This window comes from Calidris pugnax, unplaced genomic scaffold (genome assembly GCF_001431845.1).
Source record: "Calidris pugnax isolate Ruff unplaced genomic scaffold, ASM143184v1 scaffold211, whole genome shotgun sequence".
NCBI classification, from domain to species: Eukaryota; Metazoa; Chordata; class Aves; order Charadriiformes; family Scolopacidae; genus Calidris; species Calidris pugnax.
This window is the reverse complement of record NW_015091083.1, coordinates 3133533-3160174: the sequence shown is the minus strand read 5'-3', so window position 1 is coordinate 3160174 and position 26642 is coordinate 3133533. Positions and strand designations below refer to the sequence as shown.

The 26642-nt window shown below is 38.1% G+C and overlaps 1 protein-coding gene across 7 annotated transcripts in view; it reads right to left on the bottom strand.

Annotated features, from left to right (window-relative positions):
- UNC79 (unc-79 homolog (C. elegans)) overlaps positions 1 to 26642 on the bottom strand; it is a 108295-nt gene that overhangs the window by 3659 nt on the left and 77994 nt on the right. For all 7 annotated transcript variants that reach the window (XM_014957642.1, XM_014957644.1, XM_014957645.1 and 4 more), the window contains 8 exons: positions 26170 to 26280; positions 20494 to 20598; positions 16268 to 16345; positions 13575 to 13664; positions 8808 to 8983; positions 7015 to 7201; positions 5460 to 5657; positions 3220 to 3297 (listed from right to left, as the gene is read on the bottom strand). In XM_014957642.1, the coding sequence (XP_014813128.1) occupies positions 3220 to 3297; positions 5460 to 5657; positions 7015 to 7201; positions 8808 to 8983; positions 13575 to 13664; positions 16268 to 16345; positions 20494 to 20598; positions 26170 to 26280 (1023 nt within the window). The remainder of the gene's footprint in view (positions 1 to 3219; positions 3298 to 5459; positions 5658 to 7014; positions 7202 to 8807; positions 8984 to 13574; positions 13665 to 16267; positions 16346 to 20493; positions 20599 to 26169; positions 26281 to 26642) is intronic.

Genomic DNA, 26642 nt, shown 5'->3' with positions numbered 1-26642 from the left:
CACAGTTAGGGAAATGAAACTTTTTGCTGCAGGCACAAGCAAGCAAACCTTCCACTCCTACAGCTGCCAGTTAAATAAATGAGACAAAACGACATTTTCACTGAAGGACTTGATTTTTATTACCTACTCCCCAGCCAGTCTTTTCTTCACAAAGGAAGAATACATAGAGCTGGTTAGAACCAACAGCTGGAAGAACAGACTGCTGTCAGACACTGTCAATTTTTTTGAATTTATAATTTCCACAGAATTATGTTGATTCTAGTGAAAGTTTTGATGAAAACTAGGCTGGAGAACAGGTTGGTCACTGTGCTTTTCTGGCTCCCCAGCTCCTCTGCCTGCCCAGTTCTCTCGAAGTCTAGAGCTGCTGGATCTGCCTAAAACCCCTGGGTGTCTGCAAAAGATGCTGCAGTTTGCTGAGTTGCTCCCTTCCCTACTGTAGGCCCCCACATTCCTCAGATGTACATCTGACGGTCAGAGAGAGAGCTGTCATCAGCAAGGAGCTGGTCTCCATTACCAACGGTTGCCCTGGGACAGCTAGTTTCCCAGTTCCTTTGGAAAACGGGAGGAAAGTTGAACACTTTAATTTCAGCCTTCCTGAAACATTTCCCCCCAGAGGAAAAGACAATGAATTAAATATGTGGGTATGTGTGCATCTGCATAAATGTTTATGTGTATATATATATCTCACTCTGACTTGGAAAGAAAAATAAATACATTACGGTTGAGATGTTTTCACAGGAAAGGAACTTTGTTTTCCTCCCCAGATTGGTAAAAATAATCTAACATCAGATCCAAAAAATACCCTTTGAGAATACAGGGAACGGTTCAAAGACTAAAGGAAGCAATCAAGACATGTCTCAATGCTATCAGTGAGAGTTTAATTTAATAGCAAAGGCCAACACAGTACCAGGAGGAGGAAACGTCACAGCACCAATACAAGGAGGAGATGAAGGAGTGCTAATCTCAGGCATAAATGCATCTCTTCTTTCACTGAAGGAAACCTGAATTGTTTACATCTTCTCTTCCTCTCCTGTTTTAGGGTTTATTTTCCCCTCACTTGTCATACAGAAAATAGCCACCTAATATTGCTATCCCATAAACCACCTGGCATCACAGGACATCCACCACATTCTCATGTGTGTTGAATCATGCAGTGACCTCATTAACAAATGAAGTTTTTGCATCACCTGATTCCCTAGGTGGGATAAAAGACACTGCAGTAAATATAATAATATGAATAATAAATCGTCCAGATTTGTCAGTGCTACTGTGCTCAGTTCCAAGAGGAAGTAACTGGAAATTATTAATTTTGCTGAATGAATACCTGAAAGAGTGTTAAGAATGTTCTGTTTAAAAAATTTCTCTCACTACACTATGTCCTTTCCTTCAGTGAAAACAAAATCTTGTTTGAAAGGCTTATATCTAAAATAAAGGAGGAAAAAAAAAAGCTTTAAACCACAAGATAAAATTGTTTCATTATCAAAGGTAGGGCAATGAAAGATTGTCTAGAATAAAATAAGCTACCAAAAAACTGCCCAGTCAACTAATATTCAAAGGATTGTCATCCTTGCAGACTTCTGACGTAGGAGTAACGAAGCTGAGATCTTCTTCACAGTCACTACAGAAGAGACAGTCTCAAAGTTGATCTTTTTTTAATTTTGAGAGATGTCACTCAGTGGCTCCTGTGTGAACAAACTTTACACTTCTGCCTCTTTGAAGGAGTTCAAACATACAGTAAGTCTTTCCCCAAATCATCACGCTTATTTTTCAGTTCTACAGTAAATATTTTCGCAATTAGTTTTGAAAAATATTAGTAACCTGGGGCTATGAAACCTATGACACTATTATGTCTGTATATTGTCCCTGCAGGATTTCACTTTAGGGCCAAGTAAAACGGATTTGGTCACCCAGATTCTGCTCTTCCATCTCCCATCCACTGAACATGAAAGAAAGCTTAGCACCTTAACTCTGAATTTCAGAGGTTTATGAGCTTGATTTCATTGTAACAACAACATTCTTTTAACCTGATCTAGCATATCATTGACATACACTCTCAAACATAACCCCCTGAAAGCATTCATTTGAATTGTGAGAGGAATTCATCTCTAAAGGCCTCTCTTTTCACAGCTTTAAAGCCATTTTTCATCCTTGTCAAATTCTAGACATCCTGGACTGGCTGAAAGACCACGTGTCTTCCAGGGACAGCTATGATCACTTTAACATCCCACAGTGGCAGAGTTTCTGTAGTGAATCAAGCCATTACTGACTATAAATTTGTATTTTCACAATGAGTGTGAATATTTGCATGCCAGTTGACATAAAAACCTTCAATTTTAGCTACTTTATTTTCTGTTCCAGCTTGATCATAAAAGACGAGTAAAACAACAGTTGGAAGTTTCCTTTATGGCATCAGGAAAACTACATAACCCAACATCTTTCAGTTAGATTCAGATTTAATTTGTTTATATTTTATATGAAAATTGCCTTCAGAATAATGCAATGGGAAAGCATGTAAAAAAAGCTAGTAAAATTGACTTCTGCTTGTGAGACTACCCCAGTCCTTTGGGAATGTATTCTGAAAACACTGTGGTGACCCACAGGAGACTGACCACTGAGTTCCAAAGAAAGAATTTTACACGAATGGAGCATGCAGGATTTGATTCTCTAACCAAAAAATACCCTGTTACGCATTCTAGGGAAAGAAGATTCACTATCAAATAATAGTTGACAAAAAGTCAGACACTTAGGCATATAATAACAAGAAAACCACTGTGGCACAAGGTTTTTGTTATCAATCTAAAAGAATGTGAGGATCAAAACAGTGAGGTGATCTGCAAAGGTCACCTCAAATGATTAAAATCACCAAAATGATTAAAAGTTACAGAATTGCTGAAAATTCAGACAGTACCTAGAGGTTCTCAAAGTCAATGACACCAGCTGAGTCTATCAGGTGAATAAGACCACTGAAGCAATGGAAGGAAATCAGAAGTTCTTTTAAAAAAATCAGGAGAACTTGGATTTGAGATTATGGTCTGGTCTTACATCTCACAAGAGATTTATTTATTTATTTATGCTTTAGTAGTTTTATTTCTGCATCAGCGTTCAATGTCAGCATCTTCGACTTTCTTTTTTTGAGTGGGAGGGGAAGCAATGGACAGTATGCCTAGAAATTACAATAGACAGGCAACATCATTAACTACAATTTCATGGTATGCCTACCTTTACAAAGATAGTAGAGTTGCATTCCTGTAAAGCCTCCATTAAACTAATCACATGCAGGCACACCATTTCCACCATCTTGGGAAAAAAATCAAGCATAAAAACCAAATTAGTGTCCAGCATAAGTGTTGTAAGCTAAGCCAACAGTCTCTAAAAGAATCTTCCTGTATTTGCTTAGCAGTTATACTGAATCACTAGATATGCATTTATTAACCAGTGACATATGACCGCATGAGCACACAAGGGACATTTCTTTATATTTAGTTTTCCCCTGATGTGGCAACACCTATCTGTTAAATATTTCAAAGTGCTTGATGTATTTTAATTCGTATCACACATCAAACCTAGTTGCCTTCAGCTTGGTTCTTTTCAGACATCATAAATCCTTTCACATGCCTTTGCTGTGCAGTTCTCATCAATCAGCATGTCAGAAATTGATATTTTTATTTACTGAATCTTTGCAAATTAACATACCCACAAAACCATCTTTTTTTTCCTCCCATCAAAAGACAACTTGTTGTTCTGAGCTGGCAGCTAGTCCATAATTCTTCCATTTTGTACCATAAATTATGGCAGATGCAAATATCAGTTATTTGGTAGTAGACGGCTTTTTATGTTTTATACTGTGTAAATTCATAAGTACAAGACAAATGCCCTGAGCCAGCAGTCAGTATTTACAGTGCCTGTCTGAACTATGTGTAAATTCCCCTCAATAATAATAAACTTAACTTTTATGTCATGCTTTTCATCTTCAAAGCGCTTTACAAACACTAACTAATTAACCTCACAACGCCCCTGTGAGATGGGCAAGTATTATCTACATTTCACAGAGCAATAGCTGAGGCATAGAGTTTAATAACTTGCAATAAAGCCACATAATGATATACTTTCAGAATAAGGACTGGAACTTGGGACTTCCAGGTCATATTCTTGTTCTAAGTCTTGACAAGAAGACTTTGTGTCTGGCTAAAGAACTGGCTAGTTAGAAGCATTATGCACATTTCCCGCTCATTCAAATGGAGCTTCATGAACTATGTTCCCAAAAGTGGCTTGTCAACCACAGAGACCTCACTAGATGTCAGAGACTAAAATACCATTTAAAGACAGCTTTAGGTGGTCCTTGCCTGATATGGACAAGACACAAAGGAAAAGACATTCAAGTGCATCCCATGTAATTACAACTGAAAGGTCAAAGGTCTATACCTGCCTGGAGTGGAAGACGTTTCACATGGGAAAAGGGGAATTACATAAAATAACTTCCACATTTATAGCAGGTTCCCATTTAAAAAAGAAAAACAAACAAACAAACAATGAATGAAAATCCCAAATCTTAAGAACACCTGACTTGGAGGACTGGGCCACACATAAAGAATCTTTCTCACTCAAAGCTAGCACCAGGTTCTCCAGAGCCAGAGCTACTAGTTACCTTCTCAGTTAAGTTTTGAAAAATCATGACAGACTTGTCGTGACTTTCTAGGAAGTAGCAAACACAATACATCTTGCCCATCAGAAACAAGGGCTCAACCCTAAGCCTGCAAGCACAGAGAATCATTAGTTGATGAGAAGCAAAGGTAGAACCTATGAGAAGGCTGCTGGAACCCCACTGGGTTCTTTCTGTACAAAGCTGCTCCAACAGCAATGAGCAGTTGAAATAAATAAATGCTTAAAAATCATTTCCAAAAAATGGTCTGGATGATTTCTGGACAAAGCGAACATTTCGCTTTCAAGCCTTATCTCTAGAGATACCTCCTTCAAGTCATTCATTACTCAAAAATGTTTCCAGAGGTATTTATGTAGCTTATTTTTGATGAGTAACCAGTGGGTTATGAGTAGTCAAGCATTAGCATTTACGCATTTTTTCACCATCACATGGTTAAAAATATCCAAATGAATATTCACAGAATTATCCTAAAACACTTAGTTGCTCCTGTAAGGCAGAGTCAGGTGAAACAACAGAACCACTGTGAAGAACAGGAAGATACACAAAATGAGACCTGATGCAGGAAGCCCTTAATCCAACAAGCAGCAACTCTAGCTCTTGATTCTGTTTCAGGCAGATCCTGGCTAGATCTCGTTTCTGGCCCACTGCAAGTTTAAACCACTACTAATTAGCACTTTAATTTCTCAAAAGCATCAAAGTTGCTTTATGACATTATTCATAAGTCTGATGTATTCCACTGAAACAAAGCAAGGCTTCTGAGTTTAACCTGTACTAAATCTGTACACGGCACCTGACTCACCACTTTGTTATGTGCCATTAGCTGTAGGATGCTAGGTGTCACTCGGCTCCAGAACTCCAGGGCTGTAAGGATTGCTGTAAAGCTAAATTCATTCTGATTCTGGACCGTCGGAGCTACTGCTGTTTGTTCACAGTACACTGTCCAGAGCTGAGCAAATATAAATGCATGGAAGAGGGAACACATGTGCAGAACAGACGTCTGTAAAAACAGATAACAGAGGAAAATGTTTATTCAAATAAGAGTATTGGGATAGAGTGCAGGCATCTCACTGGGCAGTCTTGCCCCTCACTCTCCCATGTTTCCCCCCCATCAGGAACTAGTAAGTCAAGTACACTTGGTAACATCTTCTCCAGTTTTATATTTACAGACTAAAAACTGCATTTGCAAACATACACTCCCATGCAATCTCATTGTATGGCATTAAGGTCAGCCTCTTTAAAGAGACGGTTAGTTTTGCAGAACAGCTACTCAGGACTAGTTCTGAGACTTTTTGATGGAAAACTCCACTGCAGCCTGTGGAAAGCCTGGAGGCTCTGGCACGTATGGCTCCATTTCAAAAATGCTGCTGGGGTAAGTCATTCAGATTCTGATTACCTGAAAGGAAGGCTATCGTACAAAATACATCATCTTACATCTGTCCTGTTAATCTGTCATCCATTTATACCTTGCTGGGACAGAACTGCTCAAAGTCAAGGACAGTAAGTTTTGAAAAGCTAGCAGTGAATGAATTTTGCACTCTCAAGCACTGCTCTTTGCTAATACGCGCCACATATCACAGTGCCTGAACCTCCAGGAGCGCTGGACGTGAACTACTTTATTACGAGAAAGATGCTTTTGGTCAGAGATGTTTTCTTGATTTGCAAGTGCAACAGTGGTAGTATGGTGCACCAAATATTGCTATGGTTGCTTGGAAACGGGGAAGACATATTTGAAAGAGAAAAAAAAGAAACGCCTAAGAAATGAATGGGAAGCACCAGTGTCTTAGCAGGGTGAGAGGAAAAGGGGATTTTACATACAAGATAAATATGTGATTGTTCTGCTTCTGCTGCTAATAAAAACCTGGTTGGTGTCAAAGAGTCCTGCTGTATCTGTGTTAAACTACTGTCACAAATGACTTATGATTTGCAATAACCCTTCTTGTCCAGAGCACCTTGAAAATAAAGTTGTGGTTGAACCATCACTGTAATTAACTTCTGATCATAGTATTATTTATAGGTTATCTAATTCTACTATACTAGAAATTCTGAAAAACTTGGTACAGAGATGGTCATTGCTAAAGCTTCAGTTTGGAACTCAGTTTTTTTTTTCTTACTCCTGTGCTGAGATATTTTGAAATAGCTGAATCTCAAACTTAATTGCAGTGATTTCATCACCAGTTTTCTATGCCTGAAGAGGCAGCTATGCAAAAAGAAAAAACCTACAGAGATTTCTTTCCCTAGATCCCAGGTTTTAATAAAGTTTTAGCCCTCTTTTTTTTTCTTACAGAAAAAATAAGTGTTTGCAATAATAAGGCCAATATATAACACATCTCCAATTAAAACACATAATCCCTTACCTTTGATTGCTCTGGAAACCCAATCAGAATAACAATAAGGTGGTCAGCAATTTGTGAACCCGCATCCAGTGGAATAGGCATGCAAGATGATGGAGAATTTGGACAGACAACATTGTGTGTCAGAGACCCCAGAAGCAGCCAGGACAGCAAACGAATGTGTGAGACACATTCTATGAACTCTTTGGGCCTGTCAAGAAAGAGTGGATTTTACAATGATGCTAAGTTTTATAGTTTTCCCCAAAATATGGAGCCTCCTTATGCACACTAGGCAAACACAGCTCAGTGTGTTGGAGGCACAAATCTTTGGTACAGCTTATGGAAAGACCAGAACCACACAGAACTTTGTGGGCTTGACATACCATTAACAATTCCAACAGAACATATTTAGTGGGTCTAAGAAACCCTCTTTATAAAAGGCTAAAATGCTCACAGATTCACTGGTTCCATACACAGTGATTTTTTTGACACAGAAATCATGAGATGGGAAGGGTTGCCCAAGTGGAAATGCTCCTCTCCTTCCCCTGGACAGCAGGCAGCTGACAGGGCGATGGCAGGAGATTCTTCATTCCACAGCGAGCTCCGAGGCAGACGCCGTGCCGTCCTCCCACTGTCTTCCACTTCCCCATCGGTAAAGTGAAGTTAATTCCTCTTTTCCTTTACCTCTCCTAGGACTTTTGGACTGCCTGCTTTTGAGGGCAGGGACTGTGATTTTTTTGTGACAGTTAAGTATTCGTCCACCATCTAGTGCAATGTTTAGTTGTAAAGTAATGTGCTTATAGAGTCTAAGAAAGAATAACTCTTTTCTGGTGTCTGTCCCCTTGCTGCTACCAAGTTCAGATTACATACTCATTTGAATTCATAGGCACAGGAAAAAAATAACTGGTTTTCAACCAATAAATTACTACTTACTAGGCCACTCTCACTACTGTTTTTAATTTCTAATTCAATGTCATTGTGAAGGACTCAGCACCAAAGAGGCATTCCATTAATTTACTCAGAACACACAGTCTGGTTTTTTTTCCATGTAAGAAACTAACCCACAAGGAGAGAACAACTCTGTACTTCCAAAACTAGATACGCTCTACATGGAAGTACATGCAGGTATATCTACAGGACTGGGGCCTAAATAGTTTAGTCCCCAGACTCCTGGGGCAGGTAGGCTGGGACAAAGCTGGGGCCAGAATACACGTTTGTTGAAACACAATCCAATGGTCTACATTCAAAACATCTCATTTTGTATCACTGAAGACAAGGGACAGCATCACCCTTCTTTCTGAAGGTAACACACTGACACATTGCAAATTAGGATTTCTCACAGTGAAAAGGGATAGAAGACGTATCTTGAAGAGCAGGATTTCTCTCATCTAACTTTAACCAGATGAAGTTAGTATTTTTACCATCATATCAATAGGCTCACACTTACAATTGTTGCTCATTAGTACTCCATAATTTCAAAGGACATTTCCCATTGTATTCTCTATAATTCTAGGACTGATCAAGTACCTGTGGGCTTTTCACTGTCTGTATCTAGATCAAGAACCAAGTTAATTTCCAGGATAACTCCAGTCAAGTCAATAGAGTTACCTCCACTGTCTCTTTGGTATGTACTTTAAATATTGCATTGATGAATTCTTCAGTTAAGGATCAGGAAGCTGCTGATCAGCTGTTTTAATGTCCTACGGCCACCATTCCTTTCTGTGGGTCTTATCTAGGGAATCTGGCAATAAACACAGAATTTTGTAAGGATTTCTAACTCATTTTGGTATTCCTTTTTTGTGGAAAAGCATTCTTACCCTTGTTGCATTGCAGAAGGAGGATGGTAAAGCCAAGGTAGATATCGGATCACAGCTTTGTTGTCTCTGTGGTTTCCCCGTGTGATTTCCATAGCAGCAATCTGAGCTAAACCAACTTTCAGATGTCCACCAAATGTGTCTTCATGTAGTGGCTGAGAACAAGTCTTCATGTGACTCTGCAAGACAAAGATCCAATTTCCTACCCGAGAAGAGTATTTCATTTGAACTAAGTTCTTCCAAACAACAGCGTATTCTGTTTCATTTCCATTCAGTTCCTTTCTCAGGGTCTCTAACTGTGTATATAAAACTACAGAACAAAACGCAGAAATAGATTTTTAAAACTTCTCCAGTCCCTATATTAGTACCAGCTGTATGATGCCAATCTTTCCACGGAGGGCAACATTTTCAAGAGCCCCCACAAAATACAAATTGTGCAGAATGTATAAGCACCTTTTACATCAGCAAACTCAACAGCTGATGAATACAAACTAATGGTTGCACATCCAGACAGCTTAAGTGAAGATGAAAGAATCTAACCGTTTAACAAGAGAGCATCTGGGCAGGAAATGCCTTCCCTGTGCAATATGCCATTTACATGTACAGAAATAAGCTGTCGCTCATTCACCGGCAATATGACTGTGTTGTACTATTCAACTGCTACAAATGCCTTTAAGCCCTGGAAATAAAAGGGCTAGATCTTTTACCAAGAAATCATGCAAATATTTATGCCTGGAAATATAATTTATTATCCTGCTTTGTCAGCTCTAAGGAATGTTTCATTAGTGCTTCTTGAGACACTTCTGTATTTCTAATTAAGCTAACTCTGCATTACCTTCTGTTACTAGACTAAGAGAACACATGCTGATTGTGTTTCCTTGCTTAAAGGAGAGCCATATGCTTTATACAAGAAAATCCGTGTCATCAGTTATTAAATTATTATAACAGGATAAAAATCAGAGCACCACTAATATTTTATAACAGATAAGTATCTCACCCCAGCAACTTACACTCTCAAAAATCACTTACCTGAAGTCTCTTTCAAGAGAAAAAAAATAACTTCATGATCAGCACAAATAAATACTGATTTTGTTATAGAGCCAGGTATGCAGGAAGATACATCATACTTCTTCAAAACTGGTAGAATTTTCTAAATAAAACTTTGCTGAGCTTTACCAAATAAAATATTGATCCAGAGGGAAAAAAAATTAACTGAACAGAAACAATAAACTGGATTGTGATTAACTGGAGAATTAACATACACCTTTTTTATAACCACAGAATGGTTTGGGTTGGAAAGGGCCTTAAAGATCATCTAGTTCCAATCCCCCTGCCATGGGCAGGGACACCTCCTGCTAGACCAGCTTGCTGAAAGCATCATAAACAGTAGTTGGTAATACACGGGACTGAAACTAATTAGCCTCAATCAAAGAAACTCTTCTCAGACACACAAAATAATACATTGCAAATGAATATACAATTTTAACTATTTGTGTTCATTGAATTTCTACACAGAGTAGACATTTCAAAATTTGAAAACCAATATTAAACTTTTGCCATTGGGACTGTTAATGGTCATATAAATCATATAATATTCTTTGTGTTAGTTTGATCGTTCAGATGCTGTTGATAATACATACTTAGTAAGTAGGTATTACTTATAAGTAATACATAGTAAGAAATTGTAAAACTGGATAGTCTTAGGAACTTCCTAGGAACTTCACTTCCTAGGAAAACCTCTGTAAATAAAACCCAAGCCATATAAGTAAACATATTAAATGAGCTTACAAAAATTTGAATCTACTTGTGAATTTGGTTAAAGTTCTGACTACTTGTAAATTTAGTTGGAACCACAGAATAAGTTTATCTGGTCTAGTTAAACAAGAGCTGCCATTTCACTTTCCAAAGACAGCTACAGCTTATTCTTTCCAATAAAGAAAATGATGGTCATATTTTACTCTCCTCTTATGCTGATCTTGTTTTCAGATTCCTGTAATACATGGCTAAACCAATACAACATGAAATTTTAGACCATTTGGTTCTGATTTAGTTTTAAATGACCAGAGTACATGTTTGGGAAACTTCTTATTTCAAATTATAAAAGTGAAGAACTGGGTTAAGTTTTAGTTCATGTCCTACCTATATCCGTGTATAAAAATTTAAAAAATAAATAATTCAATTGAGCATAAGAAATTATCATCTTAGACTTAGGCATTGTAAGAGCATTTCTAAAAATCAGACTATAGTTCCAAGGAGAAGGGGCAGAAGGAAAAGTGCAAATGGCAGAGAGCTTTCTGCAGAAAAAAATTACACAGGAGAAAGAATACCTGCAAGTATTTATAAACAAGTTTTCCCATTTCTGGTTTCAGGTAAGTTCATGTTTTTCTGTGGAACTGGGAAACCAGATGTATCTCTCCCTTGTTTATTGATTCATTTGCCTACCTATTCTGAAAGCAGTTCTGAACTGTAAGAGAAACAGGTGAATAACTTTAAAGGATAAGAGTGGGAGGGCAATCCAATTCAGCTAAAAATGATTAATTAGTTTTTACTTTGAAGTAAATTTCTACTCCAGCACAAAAAGCTGCTTCCCTTATTAGAGTATTTTTATAAAACTCAATGGGATTAAAGGCATATGGCCAATTGGGTAAGAATTTAACAAAAGGGATACTTTGTCCAGAAAAACAAGGTTACTGTGAGTTTCAAGAGACATGAGTTTCACTTTGGCTGGCATTCTTCTTCCTTTGTGGTATTATTAACTTGCAATAAATTGTCCCCTCTGGAGCATGGTTTGGGGTGGACAGGGGGGCCATGAGCAAGTAAGCATGCACGAAACCAGTAGGGTAAAAGTTCTCATCTCATTGCTTTATAAATAAACCCCAGTATCAAAATCCACTACAGGTTATCATTTACGCTGTTTTGCCTGCCACAGAATGCTTGCATTAACTTGTGGCACGAAACGCTCCAGTGTGTTTCCAGTAACTTTCAGCAGAGGACTGGTGCAGTAGCAGAGGGGCCCATTCAGGGGAACACTATACTGATTTATCAGGAGAAGAGACCATCAACACCCTTTATTAGCAGACGCACCCTGTGTTGTAGAAGCAGAGTGACTCGAGGTTAGAAACAAATGCAAGACCCCGGTCAAAGAACTTCCCTGGAAGACCACGTGTGCCAAAGCAATGTAAGCGATGGCAATGATTCCTGCTAGCCAGAACTGGGCAGCACTGGCTTTCTGCATCTGTCAGCTGAGCTTCAGATCACATAAAAGCAGCTTGGCAGCTATTCGACTATGTCCAGTGACGAAATGACCTCTTTCAGTTGATGAACTTCCTCTTGGATCATCGAGTTGCTGGTGTACAAAGACTAAGACTCTACTGCCAGATTTCAGAATTACCCGCATTTTTGACAGCACAGGCTCTCCTCTGTATCTGTAGTGGTCCCTCTGCTGCACACCCACACCATTCCTTTGTCTTGGCAGCTCTGCAGAAGGTAGAGGCATCAAGGTCCAGTTGCACCTCTGCCTCCATTCTATGTGCTGAGGGAAATCCAGCCCTGTGCAGGGCACGGTACATAGCTCAAAAGACTACACACAATTTTGCCTGGCATTGAGATTGTTCCACTGTTAAGACAGGTGTTTTCCCTCTACAAACAGGGCAACTTTAACCACCAAAGTTTCACCTCCAGCTCAGGGCTCACTAAGTGCTCAGCTTCGGATGGTACATAAAACTACCTAATGGGATAGTGTTATGCTAAATAGAATAAATACTGCCCCCTTCACAGCATTATGACTATTAGTGATGTGTTAGCTTAAGTAAAGAATTAATGTAATATTTCAGCTATTAACAATGGATGCTATTTTGCTAGTAATTGAAACAGCTATACTTCTATTATTTCCTATTATACAGTAGCAATGTTACTTAGCCTATTTCTTTTCTAAAACATCATAAAGAATTTCCCTTTTGTAAGAAAATTAATAGATACTGGCTTCCCCCAAGAAACAGGGGTTTACCAACTAGTTATTACTAGGATGTTTTAATGAAATTCTTTCCTAAGTAAAATGTTTTATACTGACAGAAGTATTTTCCTATCACTCCTCTTATGATTTGGCATCAAACTAAGGTATAGAAACCAAAAAGCAGTTTGGACTACAGAGGTAAGAACTACTTGTTTTTTCCCACCTCAACAAAATATAAACTGACAATGAAAACAACAGCACCCATAAGAAAAAGGGCACATGCCTCCCCACCACCACCACCTTTTCTTTTTTTTTAGGTCAATTACTGCATTTTATTAACCTCTGAGCTTCCAATTAACTTAAGTGGCTGTTTGTGTATATAAGAGACACAGGATTCCTCTAGAAGAGTGTACTTAGTTGTACAGGCAAGGAGTTTTATGCTTCCATGGGTTAGGTTAAACATAACTGCTTCTCACAGTGATTTTGGTATGACACTAGCTTATCATCAACATTTCAGAAAAACTTATCATTAGCTTATCATCAGCTTTACAGAAAAAAAATCAAGCCTGCATTTTTACTGCATGCTCGCTATATTTGAATCAGACTCCATTTCAACATTGCATAAGCTATATTTTACTGATCCCCCAGAAGTGTCTATAACAGTACTAATGTTTTTTTAAAGAGAAAGGAAAAAAAAAAAAAGTCTGTCAGTCATCCTTAAAGACTTCAACCGTTTCTCCCAGGCAGGTTCATTACAGAAAACATATTTTTGTTTAAAAAGCACAGACACTTTAGGTCAATGTATGCCAAGAACCAACCTTTAATTTGGTTAAGGTATGCATATCCGCAATAAAATCCAGCACTTCCCCAACATATTGCCTCATGCATTCCATTGCTGCTGTTCCACACTAGAACATAAAAGAAAGAAGTTAAAGAACCAGGTTGGAATACATTCATGTTTTTGTCTTTGTTTCTTGTTCACCAGAACACCATTTATCTGTCTCAAATTCTTTATTTTTCTTTTTTAGTTAGATTACTTTAATTAGGAATAGGTATTCTTTGATGTTTTTCTTCTCACTGTAATATGCCCTCTTATCTGAAGATAGTATAAAGATACTAGTCACTGTAGCTTCTCCATGCATCATAAAATACTCTTATCTGTGGCAGCAATAAAAGATTAACTGATGAAACTTTCAAGAATATCCTTGTCATGTCATCCTGAAATTTACTGTGGTCCAGAATCAAAGTCTTAAAAAGTCGATGAGAGTTTAACAACCCAGTTCTTCAAGCAGCTGAGCATTTCTGCAAGTGGAACCAATCAGCTTCAAACCCAGAAAACAAAATTCAGTAACAGATGCCCTTATGTCACATTAATCATGCTGGAAAAAGAGTTTAAATGACTGCCTTCAGGTATTTTATATGTAAACATCACTACAATAAATAACACTGAAATTTAAGTGTTACTTTTTTTTTTTCTTTCTTATTTTATAGACTAACAAATGTTTCTGGGATATTCCTGAAGCAAAGTAATTCAAAACACAGCATTCTAATGGCACTTAAGCTAGTTGCAATTTTCAAAAGCAGAGGCAAGGACCATAAGGGACAAATTAAATCCTTCATGAACTGCTCCAGTTTGACCGTAAAGGTACAAGCATTGATTAGTGACCTGTGCCAGAGCAAGAATGACCTCAAAGGGAAAACAAAAGGACCCAGTGTGGTGCTATTTGTATTCCCACAGTACAAACGTTCATAATCCTTTTCCTAGAACACAGTAAGAAATGAGGATCTGGCCTTCAGCTGGTATAAGACATGCCCAAGATGTGCAATGCAGTCAACAGAACAAAGCTGTCAGATTAAATAAAGGCTTCAAACAACCAAGAGAACCTGGACAGAAGCTTTCAGAAGTTGATAGAACTGATCCACTAGGTAACATATAAGCTTCTGTTTACATGTTAATAGTCTGAGGTGAAGATATCTGAAGTCAAGGGGAACTATGAATGCCTCCCTCTTAGGGGCCAAGTAAAAGCAATGATGAAATTATCAAATTAGGTATCTTTCTGAAGTCGCCAAGAACTACCATATCCAAAGTCACAGGCCTAGGGCAAAACACTGCAGTAAAGTTTACAGGAGAAAACTACTCTTCTTTGACCTCTATTTAATTACCTACACTTTGAAGCACTGAAGCCAATCACCCTATTTGAGTGTACAAATGAACCAGATTTAGTTATGATCACAAAATTATCAAGCCATAATTGAGTTTTAGTGGCTGAAATGTGAAAAACTGCTAGCATTTTATTTTTGAGCAACTGACCTAGGCACTTCTCATTTTTGTATGTTAATACCAATCTACACAGAGTTGAACTATGCCACCTTCTGGCTTTTCAAATGCTATGCCTGTCAGTTCCCTTGACAGAATAACAAACCTAAGGTCACTGGCAACCCTGTCAATATATCCTCCATGCAGTTTATGTGGACTAAGAATTCCATATGGGTTCTAAAATACTGAATAATAGAATTATTAGAGATACTATACTCAGACCTCCGAAAATAATGCTCTGTTGCAAAAGACTTCTTTCCATTCATCTAGTGGGCAGCTTGACTCTCTATGATTTCTTCTGAAATGATCGCTTTCCTATCATACCTTGTAATACCAATGTTAGTCTATCTATTTAAACTAAGTAGAAATTAAAGTATTCTGTTGGGAGGAAAGGTATTATTAAAGATTTGCATTAAAACAAAAGATAAAAATCATACACTTTGTCTATCTATTTAAACTAAGTAGAAATTAAAATATTCTGTTGGGAGGAAAGGTTTTACTAAAGATTTGCATTAAAACAAAAAAAAAATCACACACTTCAGAAGATATACAGGAAAAATCCTATTCGGTCACCCCCTAAAGCTGACAGAGACACACATACAGGGAGACGAGTTCTCCTCAGCTTGTGAAGCAGACAGTGGCTGACACTCAACATCTGTTTGGGTACTCAGTCACACGTGTCATGGAACAAGTGAAGACCTCCAGCTGTGGTACCTCCTCGCGTATTCACCAGGTGAATATTCAGCGCATAGGTAATTATAAGCACTGGCAATTTAGCTACATTCATCAGCAAGACATAGATGAACACCTTACACATTACCAGAAAAGTATTATTAACTCCTTTCTTTAACCAGATAATCTTTTGCGAGAACGGAGGCGATGGTTTGTAGCTTTCCTCCCTGCTACCATTATTTGAGGAATTCACCTGTGCTGCTCCCCACATGTTGTCTTCTTCACCTAAAGTCAGTGACATGACTAAAGATTATCAGTGACAGTAAGCAAAATAATTTCAAATTCAGAATTTTTCCAGTATTAAAAAAAGGAAGGATTTCAACCTCTGCTTGCAATACATTTTGCCAACCAGAAGAGAAGTTAAGAGGGGAGAGCATTAAAATGAAGCAAAACAAGCTGAATAAGATATATTTAAAAAAAAAAAAAAGAAATTAAGAGATGGGAGTTTGATTCAGTACTTACTCCAGGCATAGAGGCAATCATCTGTTTATGCAAGATTGTTGACTCAGCTAGTTTTGTTCCAGCATCTGCACAAACAAACTGAGAAGAAATTAAAGACAAGTTATTTTTTAATTATTTTTGGAGGAACCTGAAGACACTTATAAGTTATTCATGACTTTATTAAAATCAGTTCAGATCTCTTCTGGCTTTTACTCATGGTAATTTGCCTTTAGAGCTCTCTCTCATAAACAACCTAGTTAACTCACCATTATAAATGAGCTAATTTCTATGAAAAAAAAAATCTGAGTTTAATGTGCTTAATTAACACATAGATACTGTGCAGGAGCAATTTGAATAATATTATATAATAAATCATATTTTATGAACAAAAATATGTATCTTTGCTATTCCTTGCATCTATCAAATGTTCCTTTTTCATTATAGAGTAAATCATGATAGAGGATGATAAGGCAACACGCCATGCTCTTCACTGTGCTATAACACCACTTTCACTGAACTTTCACTGATGAATTATATGAACAATTTTGAAGTTGAGAACATACTGGTATGGTGTGGTATAACTTCTGCATAATTCAGGCTACAATACTACAAAACCACCAGCTGTTTCTGAGAGAAGGTCATTATCATTCTATCATAGCAGAATATCTCTAATTGCTTTCTTCAGCTTTTATTTTCGTTGCCTTTTTTTTCTTCTTCTTTTTATGTCCAAATTCCTTGACCCAAAATCTCTGATGTCTACATCATTCATACACATCTATTTTATAACTCTATTGATAATCAGATTTTTTTTAAAATACATATTCTTATAAACTTATTATATGTAACTTTAAATTCTCCCATTCAGTAATTAGCAGTTCAGATCTTCACAGAAACATGAACTGGAACCACTAGATTTACCACTGGATTTACATTAGCTGAAGGTCCAGCTGAAAACAGGAGTCACCTAAACAAACCAGATCAGGCACACTGATGCTTAAAGCCTGACTGAACAAGCAAATCCTAATGAGACACTAATATAATTTGAAGTCAATGGAAATCCTGAAGATGTGTGCTGGTCAAATGTAAGCAAGAAAAAAATACTTGGAAACAAAATGCTGGGTGAAGAAGCAGTTCCTATGGAAACCCATGGAACATCTGGCTTTCATTTGCCATGACAAATCAAGGAGACACTTTCTGTACCCTTTATCATCCAGGACACCTATGCTACGATTGGAGTGATCTGGTAAAAAATCCTCATTCTTTATAAAGTGGGATAAAGTTAACTCTCATCTTAACACTGATGTCACCAGTGACACTGATGGCACCATGTAATCTGGATGAATGTGGGTGTCAAATGTACATTCCCAGGAATTCCTTTGTTAGTCAGCCCACGACTGATCTATCATTAAATTGAAGTACTCCGAGATCTTTTGTTATTTTGAACATTTTTACTGAATCTCTGTAGTCTCTGTGCACTGTCTGTATAGAACCTTGTATACAGGCTAACATGTCCAAGGGGACATCACTGCCTTGGAAATTGAAACCATTTCCATTTGGTGCTGTGTTAACCCTGCTATAGCTATATGGATTCAAAACCATACAATTTGAATTAATATTGTAGTGGCTCTTGTGTGGTACAAAGGTGAACTAATCCTTTCATTCTATTAATGACATCAAAGAAAATTAAAATAATCAGATACATATGTGATTTACTAGTAGGTTTCTTGAATTACCATGGTGCTTAAGATGGGCTTAGTGGTTACTATGGTATTTAAATTCAAGAGGCTGTTGAATGACTTAGACCACATACTACCAAGGGCTGACAATTTGCACAGTCAACAGGAGAAGCAGTCACCATGTCTCCAGTAGGCATCTATGGCAGATGGTCTGAATACAACCCCTATTCTTTACCATTGACTGCATAAAAACAGAATCTGGCTGCTTTGGATAGCAGGAAATATGAATCACTTCATCAGCCTCCGAAAGAGAGACATCATAAAAGATATTTATATCCACATTAAGTGCTGTTGTGCAAGGTGTGAATACATCCTGCAGTGAATACAACATATGGGAACAGCACTAGGAGGAAAACCCAGAAAATTATCATCTTATCTTTAGGAGAAACAGATAATGTAAGAGAGCGTTTTGCTTACTGTGTCTATCAGGTGGTTGACTCAATGTGAAGGACAAGTGTTTACCAGTTCAATCCCATTGCCAAAACTGACATGACATGTTTGCATTCTCAAATGAGGAATTCAGGATTGACTAGACTGTGGGACTATCACAGTCCTGCTTTGAGTAACACAGGATTAATTTATCTTTCAGTAATTTTACTTTGCAGTAAGGTCTCTTCTCATGCTTGGGAAAACTGCGCTTTTAGAAGATTCTAGTGGCTGAATTTGTGAAAATGTTTACTCTGTAGCCAGCTATAGTATGTATGTTTTAAGGTCTCGATGTTTTCGAGCCTTGCCAGGTGCAGGGATGAGGAGGAACGATACCTGGGCACTTGACCCAGGTGGCCAACAGGATTATTTCATACCATGAATGTCACAATCTATATACATTAGAAAGTTTGCTGCAAAGTTCTCTCTCTTCCTTGATGGCTCCCATCCTAAGAACTTCCTGCCCCAGTGCCAGAGCCCTGAGCTGTTCCCTTCCCCCCTGAAGCTGCAGCACTCGCAGTGTCCCACATTCACTGTCCCCTGCTGGGAGTGCACAGCTTCCTCCTGACAGAATGGTCTGAGTGTAATCCTTGTGTATCTTATATTAGTATCAGGATCAATATTGGTTCTTTAGTATTATTAATGTTAATTATATATTTCAACTCTCAGGTTTCCTTGTTTTTTTCGAATTCCCCTTCCTGGGTTGGGAGGGGCCATCAGGTGATGGAACAATTGTCTAAACAACAATAAATTGTTGTGGGTTCCTCAAACCCTAACAGTCATCCTCCATAGAGCAATACAGAAAAATTGCTGTATTCTGTAATATAGGAAAAGTCAGTTCAAGTCAACAAACACTGATGCACATGGTATAAAGCTGCGTCGCCGCACCCATAAGAAAGAAAAAGGCTGTTGGTTGTTAAGTTATTTGATGGTCTTGGCTAGGACCAAAAATAGAAGCCTAGGCTTAAAAAAAAAAAAAAAAAAAAAGTATTTCTGCTTTTTAAATTAAAATGGATGTAAAAACATAATCCTTTACCATCACAAGAAAAAACCTCAAATGTTATTCTTCCCCGCCCTAAATTCTTCCTCTAATGCTGATGGCATAATAATTGTTTTCAGAGTTATCCTAACTGCTGTATAATTTCACTTGTCAGTATTATTTCTCTGTCAACTCGCAACCATTTATTTACTACGAGCAATATACCAGTACTCCAAAGAAAATGAGCCCATAGTAAGCTATATGAAGCTTCCCCTCCCATAATGGGAGGGGAAAGAAGGAATGGAGCTGTGATGCTGGGACCATTATGAATGATCTACCTAAGGAACATTCTTGCCTGAACCATAAGGAGTGCTGTTATGCTGGTCCCCTATCATTTAAAGTTACTAAATCCACATAATGGTTAACTCATTGTAAACAATGAGAACCCACTACCTGTGATTAAAATTGGTAGACTTCAGTAAACTGGCTTTTGAAGGTCAGGCTTGTGGTGCCAAACAGTGCCACACCTGGCATTTTAGAGGCAGAATTCAAGAGTTTGGATCTTACTTCCTCAGATTCTCCTATGAAACAGCTACCTCAACAATCTACAGAATGAAAGGATATTGTCTACATGTTCTTTGATGGAAAATTCCATGTTAAAAGAGAGCAGTGTTCAGGGACTGGAGACAGCTTACTGCCCACCTAAATAGACAGAAACTGAGTTGTTACCAACCAGCAACCCTTCCCACACAGACTGCTCACTGGTTTTGTGAGCTGCCCCACTGAGACATGGTATGAAGCTCAATGGACTCGATCTTCACGGGTCTCCTTCCAACTCAAGATATATTCTAGGATCCTCAATAAATCAGCAATGACGCACAAGTTGTTATCGTCCTGGGAAATGTGGATCCCCAATTTAGTTTCTAAAATTTTAGTGTGGGAGTCCAAATGTATGCACCCATGGTAACTGGATTTTGATTCAAAAAATTCTTGCTTCCCCTGACATTGCTGGTACTTTCTGCAAGTTGGACTTGCTTTACCCCTCTCACCCCTGAATGTGGGCTGAGACAGGATCAGGATGAGAATTATATGAAAATCTCCTGTACCTGCACCAAGAGCAGCAGATTCATGTCTGGTAAGGGTGACTTTAACTTGAGTGCCTGCAGTAACTCCAATATCACACTGCGAGTCAAGTAGAATTTGTCCCTTTCCTACAATAGAAAAAAAACAGAATTATGAATGTCCTGAAATTGAGTGACACCCACTAGTAAGCCATAAAGATACTTTTTATCTAAGTTTGAGAATAAAAAAAAAATTACAAAAGTGTACTGGTTTCTCCTGTCTTATGAAAAAGGAGAGATCATCCATTGTTTATGTAATTCTACAGACTTGATTGAACAGACATCAATGAGGGTGATTTTCCTTTGACATTATATCAGGTACTGATTTTAATATTTCACACGTGAAATATAGATAGATTTTATAAAACAGTTATAAAGCTCAGGCATGCAGCATAGCTTTCACAAAGTTATTCCATATAAAGGATAAAGGGGAAAGCAGTAAGGAATGGCACAGGAGAACAAAAATGGCAATAGTATTCTTTCATTAAACCTGCCAGAAATGGTCTATATTTTACCATACTTTTTTTTCTGTTGTCATTCACCTTAAAATAAGGGAGCCTGCACTAAGGCAGCTTAGACATCTATTTTCATTCATTAGACTAGCAGTACTTTTCCACTAACACAATAAAAACCATCTTGGCTACAGCTGCTACAACAGGAACATCTTAGAACATAGGGGAAAATCAGCCAATGGAGATTAAAATACAGAAGCCTAAGAACAGGGTTGTAGAGCTGAGAGAGCAAGGAGGTACAAGAGATAAGATAAGCCTATTATCCATCTTACTTTGACATTCTCTGACTTTGGACAAAAGATAAAAGTGTGGAACAAATCTATAACATGCTACTGACCATGGCAACTCAAGAATTTTCATCAGCAGGAAGACCTACACTCAGCTCTCTTTCAAATGACCAGACATGAAATAATGTTGTCTAATAATGAGAGCATATCCAAAGCATGCTTAAGATTTAAAGCCTAGTATCTTCTATATGTGAATCTCATGCACTTGCCTGGTCACTTAAGTTAAATGTGTGGAACTTTTTACTCAGTGAGGGCTTCATTCCTCTGTGACATCTGTAAAATGCGATAATGATGTTTACTTCTTCCTCGGAGAAGTCTTGTGAGGTTTAGTTAGTAAGAGTCAATTTAAGGCCACCTCCAGCTACACACAGTGTCAAGTGCAGCTAAAAGGGAAGGAGTTGGAGGAGATAAATGGCTGGGAGTGAGCTGTGGTTGCAGCAGACCAAGAATCAGTTCCCCCTCAGAGAGCTGATGTCCCCACATTGTATCTGTGCAGCACACTGCCAAACAAAGCTTCCAGCAACAGTGTGTGCCTCCCACAGCACCCACGTACCTTTCCATGAAAACTGATTTTAAATACCAGTGCGATTTGGGAGAAGGTGCCAAAACAACAGAATGGTGTGTCTTTCACAGATGTTATGATGCCAGTCCATGAATCAAGAGACCTTACTTTAAGGCCCTAGTTTGGTCTTCAATTGCATGGAGCGTGCAGACAGCTAACACGTTTAGCTGGTGGAATGGGTCCCAAAATGCCACAGTTCTTGTCTGACTACATTGCTGCAGCCTAGGCAGCTAAACTCACATGAAGCTAACACTCCAAAACAAATAAATAAACAAAATCATCCCCTTACAGGAGCACCAAACACTGGATCAGTTCAGCTGTGTTATGAAACCATTACTGCAGGGGACAAGTACTCAGAAGTCATGTGTCACACATGCACGAGTGGTACCCTGATAAGTATAATACAATATAAGAATATCCAGGAGAGGTCAGACCAGAACAAAAGTCCTCAGTAACTCGTCTCCGACAAGGCCATAAGCAGATGCAAAAAGAAGAATAAAAACAAGCCAAGCATGTATAATTCCCACTACTATCTCCTAGCCACCAGCTGCTTTCAGCTCAGGGAACTTCTGAGCTTATTGTGGTTCCTGTACGGCTTGTAATTCTCAGTGAATTTCTCTTCCACATGTGTGTCCGTTGACCTCTTGGACCCATGTCAAATTTTAGCACCCACGGTACTTGGCAAGGAGTCACACACTGTTGAAGAACCACTTCCCCTTACTTGCTTCGACATCGCTTCCTACAAACTTAAGATGTTTTTGTACTGAAAAGGCAGGAAATTACCCATCCCTGTCTGGGTCACTTTTGACCTTACAGACCTCTCTCTCACCCCCACCAGTTGTTGCTTTTTCAGATCAAAGAGCCCTAACTTAGTTGCTCTGTATGAGGAATTCATCCCACTGTTTGGTCGTTCTTATTACCATTATCCGAACTTTCTCTGATTCTACTATAATCTAATTGGGAATGGGGAGGCAGAACCATGCACGATATTCAAGGTACAAACAGATCCCAATTACTAGCTAGAATTCACCAGTGAAAGTGACCCTTCCCACTGTCATATGCCTTCACAGTCTTGAGACACGTACATAAAGCAGTGCCATGCTCAGACAGTTGAAAATTACATCCCCCAAAACACCGGACAGAGATTCCTACACAGGATACAATTAGGATATAATTAGGCCATAATAAATTGCTTTGTCAGAACACTGGGAAGGAAGCACAGGCGTCACGAATCCCAGCTTGCCCTGGCTCTAAGGATAATACAAGTAGTTACCACTTTCTCAAAGTAGTCTCCTATCCCCCAGTCTACAGGCATGTACTGCAGAGAGATGAAGCAAAATCAAGCAAAATGTTTTTTGACATCTGACCTCTTGCTTCCTGCACTGTAAATCAGGACTGATGACATTGAAGTCAATAGCCTAGAGTACCCTTCCTATTGAAGTCTACTTATTCCTATCATTCTGCTAGTGATAAATATGTATAAACAAAGCTTGTACATACTTTAGGAACTTTGTGTTCTGCCACAGAGCTGTAAATGGGTCTGAGTTCCATGAGAATATTGCCCAGGGGAGTCCCGTGCATTAACCTGGTACCACAGACTCAAGAATACAATCCCTGTAGCCTCTGTTCAGACAAATGAACCCACTCAAATGTCTACGCATCCCTATAAAAAAAATGCCCTGCAACCTTCAAACTGTGACTTGCCAGAGGTCTATCTGTAGAATGTGAAACTACTGAAGTTTGCTTCTAGCAGTATCTCAGGGCTCAAAAGTAATAAGAATAGTAAATTTGGTTCTTTAATGGAGTGGTATGGTATCCACCAAGTAAACCAGTATAAAGCAAAATTCTTTATTTTATGTCTGTTGCTACTACAGTAATTACAAGTATTACAGATTGGACACTTCAGTATTCTTTAAAAGAAAATCAATAGCAAAATCATGCCACGTCCAATTCAGTGGCATTCTGCCTTTACTTAATAAGGGTCTACAGAATGCCAGCAAAAGGCTAAGTTTAGGAACAAACTTCTGCAGCTGTAAGACACAAGCAAGCCAAAAAGTGTCCATTTAAGACCTTAAGATACTTGAAAGGAAAACTAAAGATAAGATGATTACAATCCACAGAAGAGATGCTACTCTCAAATTGAGAGTTCCAAAGGCACTGAAAAAAACAAATTGCTGACCTGGAACAGAAACTCAGACAAGGAAATATCAGATTGACGTGAGTCTTCAGGCTCCAAGATAAGAGAAACTGAGATATTCCTGCCACGGGGTATTAGGAAAATGTTGCAGATAAAAACAGATCTGGAGTGGTTGTAGAGCACTGACCTCTACAAAGTGCATGTCAGGGTGGCTTGGTCTTTAAAAAGACAAGAATCCTCCATAGCTTAGCTGCAAGTTGGTGCTTTGTTCCAGCCAGGACATTCAAAGTTGCAAAACAAGTAATTAAATCTGAATAGTTTCAATGTTCAACAGATACTATTCCTTCTGGAATTCACTTCTACATGGTGTTCTATCACAAACAACACCCTTACTTGGCTACAGCGATTTCCGCTGTGGAGAAACACAGACATCACAACTGATTTTGTTTTTTTTTTTTCTAACAGCAGTCATTAATTTGATATTTCTAATGCAAAACCATGGTAAGCTTTCAGAAATAACAAAGATAACGTAGTGTGGAGTTCCACTAAATTAAGCATTTTGTGGCTATAATTGCAGGTGAAAACCATTCACTAATGATTCTATTTCTGGGTCACCAGGTTGCATTAAACTAAATCAAGGAGGAGATTTTACCAAGCACTATAATCCAAGCTTCCTGTGTGCAATTAAGTACTCAATATATTAATAGAACATTGAGCCAGGAAGCACGCAAGAAAAACATGCATTTTTTTTAATAGCACGGTTTTAATAAAATTTTCTTCAAATAACTTAAAACTGTGGAGCACGCAGGGAGTGAAACATTTCCTGTATTTCACAATTTGCTTTAGCAGGCGTACATGAAAAAATTTTATCAGACCACAAATACAAGAGGAACGTCTCTGCTTCAGTTTTAAATAGATCTTTTTTTGTTTCAATTAAATAAACCCCACTGTTGGACTGTAAGATAACATTTTTCTCACTTTGCCTTGCCCAAAGCCTTAACTATAGATCTAGCTCAAATTGACGGTCAAAGCTGGACAGTCTCTTCTGCATTCAGGATTTTTTTCTTTCATAAAGTCTTCTCTTTCAAATGAGACAAAATAGGTAGTACTTGCTTGCTGTAATTAAACATACTGCTGATTTCTATTTAATGCTTCAAACCATTACATCTAGTCAAAGATTTTCTTATTGTCTTGTGGCACAGTTATTCTGTGAGTGTCACTGATTTTATCATTTCTTCTTCACTGCTTGTCCAGTGATATTTTAAGTCTTATAAAGACTGAAGCAATGTGTGTTCCACAATGAACATTGTCAATATAGAAAATCATGTAGCTACTTACGAGGGAATGTTTCTTGAGGATTAATTACTGTTTTGACAAACGTTTTGAGAATGCAAAACTGTGCATTTAGTGGCTAAAGCAACGTTTTTGCTCAGTACCTTAATCTACATAATGGAGCATACAGGGTCTTGGTAAAAGTTTTGGGTTTTGTGGATTTTTTTGTTGTTCAAGTTCTCACCAATAGCTACAAAAATGAACTTGAGTAGTAACTGAGTGTTATTTGTACACCACAGCTTTCATCCAGGAATCTGGAAAACTTTTTAAAGGTGCACACATACAGTTCTCTTTTCTACACAGCTTACAGCAACGCATGCCAAAGTCAGACACCTAATATGGAATGAAACGGGATATGAGCTGGGAAGTTCCTAACTTGGAGTCAACCACTTTACTTAGCTATCCGTTGCCTCCCCTCACAGCTGTGCTCTCAAAAGGCACTACCAGGAATATTGAAGTTTTTACTGTACAAAGTATGTGGCTAAACTTGTGCACCAGGAAAGATACGACTGTACAGATACTTTCAGTCATGCATGAATACCAGATATCATTTCTGCAAGAGAAAAAAAATTTCCAAGTCATGAAATCACACCAAAATACTTTTCTGAGCAATGTTTTCAGCAGTTTCTCTTTATCCGTGCTGATATCATGAATGTGAGACTCAGTATTATAAAAGGCATTGAATCATGATCACTACTTGATTAGTCAACACTATTAAAAAAGATAACATGTCTGAAACTTGATACTCATTTACAAACATAGTACTTAAGGGAAGTAGGAATTTGTCCTGTTTTCAGTTGTCCCTAAAGGAAGATATAGTCTCATTGTTACCTTAGTGAAGGCTCGGTAGCACAAACCACACAGTTCCACCAGGTAGGCCAGGGTGAAGACAGCATTCTGAATTACAAAGCTTAGCAATTTTGAAAAAGGCTCCAGAAGACTCTGCAATAGCACGATTTAGAGAAATCAATAACTGGTTGCTCAGCAAAACAAAAAACGTTCCAACTCTGGAATGCGTGAATGGAACAGCACTATTTTTAGCTCAGAGGCCATCTTGCTGGGATTTACACTGTTTCAGTCAGATGGGTATTCTATCTAGCATTTGCCTTCACACTTGTATGGGAAATTAGAAGCAAAATATTAGAAAATAGTTTCACCTCTAATAGAGTGCTTATGAGATATAAGAGATTCTGTAGTGTTTATGCAGGAAAATCTCATTGACCTCAGAGGAATTGTACTGCAGAACTTCCCTAGAAGTTCATTACTTTTTCCTTTTTTTCTTTTCCTTTTTTTTTTTTTTTTTT